We start from the raw sequence: 7,067 nt of genomic DNA on the forward strand, positions 1-7,067 counted from the left end.
TACATTATACAATAAACTGTCCACGTAAACATGTTTAATGTTTAGGAAACGTGTTTGGGAAGCCTCTAGGAAGCTAAAACTGATTCCCTCTTGAGAACAAATGCAATGAACAGATTTCCTTCATTGCATGTTGTCTGTGTGCATGTGCTTTTTCTTTATGTTTCACAACAGCCTTTGTTTATTCAATATTCCCATCTGAATGTTCAAATGTATGTGTTTGGTGTCAGAGATCTGAATGACTCCTCTGTGTTGTTTCCTACAGACTTGTTTAAGAAGTACTTAAACAAGTGGAGCATTATCTTTCTTAGGAGGGCAGTTGACACAACAGAGCCCCCCTCCTGAGATCAGTAGTCCCCCAGCCAATGTAAAGGGAAGCACCAAGCTCTCTTTTCTAGGCATCTACTACCATGGGTTTGTAAAAGTCCCTTATGGTGATGCTGGCAGTCCAGGAAACATCAATAGTGCAGAGTAGACCAATGATGATCAGCAGCACAACACCTGTCACTGAGGCCCTATCTTTGGCTCTCTCCTCTGGAATGAAGTTAGTACATTTCCCTCCAGCAGAAGCTGCGAGGAGCCCTGCAATACCTATGATGATGGAAACTACCACCAGAGCACAGGAACTTTGGAGGTCTGGGCTTAAAGCCAGCATGGAGTCGTAGACATACATGTATGCATGCAGCTCATCCAGATGCCCTCCCACATGACCTGCAAAGTTACAATGTTGCTGTCCATGAACACTGTGACCCTCCACATGGGATTGGTGCAGACAAAGAGCACCAAATAAACCAATCCAACCAAACTAGATCAAGGGCACAGCCTGCCATCGCCAACCCCAGAGAAGCCATTGTCTTCTCGCTCTGAATGTCACTAAAGTGTGTATGAAATCTAATAAAAAGAGGTATAAAAGCAAAGCTATTGTGGGCTCAGAAGCCCTGACAGAGAAGACTGGCTATGCTGGATTCTTTGTGTTTAGGAATATTAAACATTCAGGCTTCTATCATTTTTCAGAAGGACAAGGACTTTGGTAACTGAATGCTTTCCTCGTGTTCTGAGCATCAAAAACCAAAACCAAATACATTTTTTCAACAAAAACAAAGGATAAAGGTGCAATATGTAAACTCCAAATCTGTAAACTCTGTAAACAGATTTTCAGCCGCAATAGAGCAGGTGGTATTGATTTCGCTTTGTGAGTCAGTGTGTGTCGAAGTGTATGTGCTGTCATGGCGAAATGTGGTCATAGTGAGAACTACCGTAAAAGGAACAAAACACAGACATCCAAGTACTGAGTAAAAGCTTCCGGAAACAGGGAGGGGCTCATTGTTTCTGCTTTGCTCTCATGTTCTCAGGCGTGTTTTCATTTTCAGTATATATTATTTGTAACCCCCATATGAAAAATTGTCTTTATATGTTTTATAAATATACATATTTGTCTTCTCCATTATGTCTGGGGTCTGAGAAAACTTCAGCTTTGTTGTGAAGTGATCCTGTATCTAGCTTGATTCACAATGTCACTGATGAAGGTTTGGATAAATTACATATAAATAAATCAATATTGGATGTTAATTAGACAGAACTCTATTTTGTTGTTTAAAATGTGTCCTAATGATCCAAAACCTTAGATGAACGGTGCCAAAGCTTATCTGTTCTCACACACGTTTCTCTAGGAAATGAGACACTGCATCGGTATTTCAGTTTGTTTGACATTTTGAAATGTTGATAAGATTTAGTTTTTCTTATTTTTTGTCTTTTTGTCAAAATGTCACATGTGTTAATTCAATTCTCCTGTCACTGTGCCCTTGATCAAGGCAACTGCTCACATCTGGACTCAATATACTGGCTGTTTGCTCTTCTAAATATTTAGGATGGGTTGAATAAATAGAATAAAATTCCCTGAGAGGATCAGTGAAATATATCTTAATCCCTCAATCTGAATACTAGTAGTGAGAAATCTATTCAACATAATGCCAAATTGATTTTGTTTTCATAAATATTTCCTTATATTTACATTTGTTTGCTTTGCTTAGGCTGCTGCCCCCGCGACCCGGCCCCGGACAAAGCGGATGAAGATGGATGGATGGATGGATTTACATTTGTTCAAATGTCAACTATTTATTTCAAGACTACTATAAGTGTTTTATGTAGAATGGAAGTAGAAACAACACGTTGGAGTTTCTGTTAATTGAGTAACCAAAACCTAGTTGTTATTTTTCGTTCGTTCAGAGAAGAAGGCTGTGATGTCAGTGACATGTGACAGAGCTCAGAGTAATCAACCCAGCTGGTTTCAGCAGATTCACTGTCTAACCACAAAGAGAAACTCTGGAATGTGATACTAGATAACAATGGACAGACATAACAGGTTGTGTGACTGTAGCGAACACACCCTGAACACCAGGGTTAAAAATGGAATTCACCAGTTGGGGAACCTTAAAATTGGTTGTAGTTATTCAGCGTGGGTAAAAGATTCACAACACAATCTCTACTGTTGTGCGTTCTAGTATACTTTCTTTGTGCACAGGCTTGATCAGCTGACCTGTGCTGCTGCTTTTGCTGAACTGAGGTTTACTGCTCTTTGTGGATGAAGTGAATTCAACAAGCTACCTTGGGTGATTTCCATCCCCTACACTGACAGCATACTGTTGATACTGTACTTATACACGGCAGTATACAGTTGGTGTGAAGTAATCTAAGCATCACAAGCCCATTAAACTTACAATGACTTGAGGCTAGCATGCCTCAGTTTGTTTTGCAGGAAATTTCGCTACATGAAAAAAAATCTAATTTATCGAAACACCATAAAAAGATGTAACACCTGATTTTTAATGAGCACATTACATGCTTCATGTAAAGACACCTAACAGTCTTTACATTTTAACATAACCTCTCTTCTTTTTGTGCTGACGTGCCTTTCTTACATATTTCTCAATCTCTGGTTATCTCTCATTCTTTTCTCTCCCTGGGAGATGAATGAAACTGTTGTACCTTTATCTAGCAGACACACTGTGTGGCAAACAGTTTGCGTTAGCTGATATTCACTAAATACTTGCATTTAAAAGTTGCACAACATGTTACTCCCTTTATGCGTCTTTTAGCTAGAGACTGAAGTGCTGTGACTGTCACCTGTTTACCATATGGGCAACGAAACTAAATGCCTTTTAATTGACATTATTTTTAACTTGTAGTGTCTTATGGGTGTTATGGGTGTTCTATTTACTCACTGACTAACACACAAAACCAGTTTTATGAAAAGGGTATCGCTGGCAGTCATGGTGTGAAACTGGCTAAACTTGTTAAAAGGTGCCACGAAGGAGCATTTAGCTTTTGTTGCCATGAAGGCGGCAACAAAGGCTAAATGTTTTAACTGCTTAGGCTCTGTGTAACGATAAATACATTATTGTCAAGATAAATAGGAAAAAAAGATGAAGAAAAGAAAAACACCTCATTTAAACCAGTAAACAAATTTCTGAGTGATCTAAAAGGACACCAACAAAATTATATAATTAGGTAAAATGTTTTATTACAAATCAGCTCAGTAAACAAAAGCAGTACTTTCATATTGCAGCTGAGTAGAGATATTTCTAAATATTGTTTACAATAAATTCATAATATAACTGTAGTACAATACACATCGACTTGCATAGCATCCTTCAAGCACAGGTTTGATTTCCCACAAGACTTCAGAGGATAGTTAGGTTTGATACAAGCTCAGTATAAAATAGTTTCATTCAGTCCAGATTTGGGGCGTGCTGGAAGCTCTGTGATTCACACATCTTTGGACTTTTGATGTCTAAGAAACACAACCCTCATGTGTCTACCAAAGAATTCTGAATTTCACAGAAAGTCAGAATAGCTTGTTACCTTAACACAGAAAGTGACATACAAATTGTGGTATAATTAGACAATCAGAATGAAGGAATGTTACTGAAGAAAATAAAAATAATTTATAGTCCTTCTCAGTAGAATTTCAGACATAGGCTCGGCTGGTGGCTGTGGACCTGGGACCGCCATACTTCACTGGATACTCTGGGCTCTCTCTGGGTGGGCAGGAGCTGCAGAGGAGGGCACCACCCAGGATTAGAAGTGCAGCTGTGCCCCAGCCAATGTAGAGTGCAGCCCCAATCTCTCTCCTCTGGGCACTTATCAGGGTAGGGTTGTAGAAATCTTGGATGATGGAGTTGGCAGACCAGCATACAGGGATGAGAACAAGCACACCAGCACAGATGAAGATAGCTCCAGCAGCAATGGCCACTTTGGCTTTGGATCTTGGTTCCTCCACAAAGTTGGTGCACTTTCCTCCAATAATGCCGACGATAACCCCCATAAAAGAAACCAAGATAGCAATGACCACAAGAGCTCTGGCAGCCTGGAGATCTGGAGAAAGAGCCAGCAGAGAATCATAGATTTTGCACTGCATCTGGCCAGTGCTCTGCATGACACAGCTCATCCATAAACCTTCCCAGATAATCTGCGCCGTCACAATGTTGGCTCCAATGAAGGCGCTGACCCTCCACATAGGCAAGGCACAAGTGACGATGGTCCCCACGAAGCCAATGATTGCCAGGGCAAAGCCCAGCATCTGTCGTCCCATTGACACCATGATGAGGCTTGAGTCCCTTGGAGATGAACGAAGCAAAGGATTTAAAGGTTTCACGAGCACGTCCACTTAGGTTGTGAACTCTAACTAAGACCATGGCACATATAAAGGTGCTTCTACTCTCTTGAAGGTGGAGTCAAATGATCCTTCCCTCTGACCTGAAACCACTACCAGGAATGATTTACCAGCCCAGCCAGATTCTTCACAATATCTGTATGCAGACTAGACTTAGTTTCGATCAGATGCACGTCAGTATGTAAATGAGGGATGTAAAAATTCCTCATTCAAACAATCCTCTGCACTGGTCAACCATTGGTTAGGCAGGTTACTGGGACATCCGGTTCAGTCACTGGTTTCGGGCTTTACAAACAAACACGGGTGTTAGTTTCAATGGATGTCAAGGCATTCTCTAACAAGATGCCTTCCTACTTTAGGTGTCCTTAGACATAATAGAAATTGATCATAGCTTTGAGTCAATTTATTGTTTTGTATATTTTTATTTTCATTTTTTTTAATTTATCAGAAATACTGTACCAATCGAGTTGATTTTTTTCCAATTTATTTTCCACTCTGTTGATATCACTATTTTACATATTATCAAAGATTAAACTGCACTCCTTGTGATTTTTATTTTTATTTTGTGTTGTGGAATCAGACACTAATATCATTTGTTACCTATCAATTTCTTAAAGATTTTAGCAGAAAATTTACGTAGGTGTAGATCTAGGGATCTGAACTTATTTTTTTATGTAGATAATTGTTCATGATGTTTTAATAAACAATGACTCCGTAAACAGGCAGGTTACAGGTAACACAAATGTTTTTATTGAAATTCATATGAAAATGTACAAGATAAAGTGGCAGTTACAGAAAAGAAGCACACTGCTAAATCTGTAGTTCATAACAGGGAAATAAATATATCAGACAGTGACTTCCTTGTGAAAAGCAATGCAATTTTCAGCACACACACAGATTCCTTTTACATCATAGCTTCACAATCTTAAAGGTAAAAGTATGTGTAGAAGTCTAGTTGTTTTACATCAGTGTATCAGAATAATGCCGTCTGTACATCTGATATTTTCGTGTGATTGTATTTCCCAGTGGTCATTTCAAAGTCCAGCAGCTATCAGGGCAAGGTTTTCAGTCTCTGTCCTTGATCTCTTCCTTCATTTTTTATAGATATTGTGAAGCAGGATATGAGGCTGGTGCTGCATATGGCTTGCTGGGAGCATAACCACCTGCGACTGTGTATGGTTGGTTGGGTGGTGGAGCATACACACGGCCATATGCGGCTGAGTTTGGTCTTGAATAAGCATACGCTGGCTGTTGGTAGCTAGGGTATCCATACATTTGTTTTTGGGGAGGACAGGAGGTGGTTAAGATGATCCCACCGATCAGAAGAAGTATAGTTGAGCCCCATCCAATGTAGATAGCAGATCCAAGCTCCCTTTTCTGTGTTGCTACAGTCAAGGGGTTCTGAAAGTCTGAGATGGTGAAAGCTGCAGACCAGCAGACGGGGATTAAGATCAGGATAGCAGAGATAATGATGAGACAGCCACTTATGATCACCACATTTGCCATTGATGCATCTTTTTCCAGGCAGCTGGTACACTTGGCTCCAACAAACGAGATGATAAAGCCGATAAATCCAAAGAGAAGTGAGATGATGACTAGTGCTCGGCCAGCCTGCAGATCAGTCGTCAGGCTCAGGAGAGAGTCATTCAGCTTGCACTGCATCTGTCCAGTACTTTGCATCACACAGTTCATCCACAGACCATCCCATACAATCTGGCCTGTAACAATGTTGGCTCCAATGAAAGAGGTAACTCGCCACATGGGGATCCCACAGGCCACTGCCACCCCAATGACGCCTATGAAGCTTATGACCTGACCTGCCGTTTCCTTGCCAATCCTCCCCATTGTCTAGCAGCTTCGTCTACACCAGGAGAGAAAAGTCTTTCGGTGGACAGGTTCAATTGCAGAGTGACACAGCTCTGTTTTTTGCGAGAGAATGTGAAGGAGGAGGGCAGTCCTGTTGTCAGATGAGTTCCTCTGGCCAAACAAGATTCCTCTGCTTCTAAAGCTGAAGGAGTGCCACAGATTTTTTTTAAACAGTGCCTGCCTTTTGTTTTTAAATAGCACAGTTTCATATGCAGATCTCTTTTCATAATCATTATTGGCCTGTTGGTTGGTAACAATCCCTTATCAACTTTAACGTGCCTGAAACCAGCTTAAACTGGTGATCACACACACACACACACACACACACACACACACACACACACACAAGGATAATTAGCCTACAGCTGATTAGATAATCAGGCAATTGGTTAAATATTAAAGATTTTTACTGGAAAATTTGTTTTAAATGTTTAGTTCTAAATTCAGACGGATTTGTGAGCTCAAGGTGGTATGGCCATAAGCTAAAACGAAACACATGGTTTAATTTAATTTATTTTCATCTATTTATTTT

The 7,067-nt window shown here is 40.3% G+C and overlaps 3 protein-coding genes and 1 pseudogene across 3 annotated transcripts in view; all 4 read right to left on the reverse strand.

Annotated features, from left to right (window-relative positions):
- cldnj (claudin j) overlaps window positions 1-7,067 on the reverse strand; it is a 16,028-nt gene that overhangs the window by 2,391 nt on the left and 6,570 nt on the right. The gene's annotated exons all lie outside the window — the stretch shown is intronic.
- Window positions 204-848, reverse strand: LOC102212095 (claudin-4-like; annotated as a pseudogene).
- Window positions 3,496-4,686, reverse strand: cldne (claudin e). Its single transcript, XM_005745029.1, has one exon. The coding sequence runs from the start codon at window positions 4,595-4,597 to the stop codon at window positions 3,965-3,967; it is 633 nt and encodes a 210-aa protein (XP_005745086.1). The 5' UTR covers window positions 4,598-4,686; the 3' UTR covers window positions 3,496-3,964.
- Window positions 5,397-6,585, reverse strand: cldnf (claudin f). Its single transcript, XM_005745028.1, has one exon. It carries the CDS (start codon window positions 6,512-6,514, stop codon window positions 5,768-5,770), a length of 747 nt encoding a protein of 248 aa, XP_005745085.1. The 5' UTR covers window positions 6,515-6,585; the 3' UTR covers window positions 5,397-5,767.

Source organism: Pundamilia nyererei, unplaced genomic scaffold, assembly GCF_000239375.1.
Source record: "Pundamilia nyererei isolate P.nyererei 1_Seehausen unplaced genomic scaffold, PunNye1.0 scaffold00152, whole genome shotgun sequence".
Lineage (NCBI taxonomy): Eukaryota > Metazoa > Chordata > Actinopteri > Cichliformes > Cichlidae > Pundamilia > Pundamilia nyererei.

What these genes read in the sequence shown, in the direction of transcription:
- cldnf (XM_005745028.1), bottom strand. Translation starts at nt 6,514, where the DNA reads ATGGGGAGGATTGGCAAGGAAACGGCAGGTCAGGTCATAAGCTTCATA.
- cldne (XM_005745029.1), bottom strand. Translation starts at nt 4,597, where the DNA reads ATGGTGTCAATGGGACGACAGATGCTGGGCTTTGCCCTGGCAATCATT.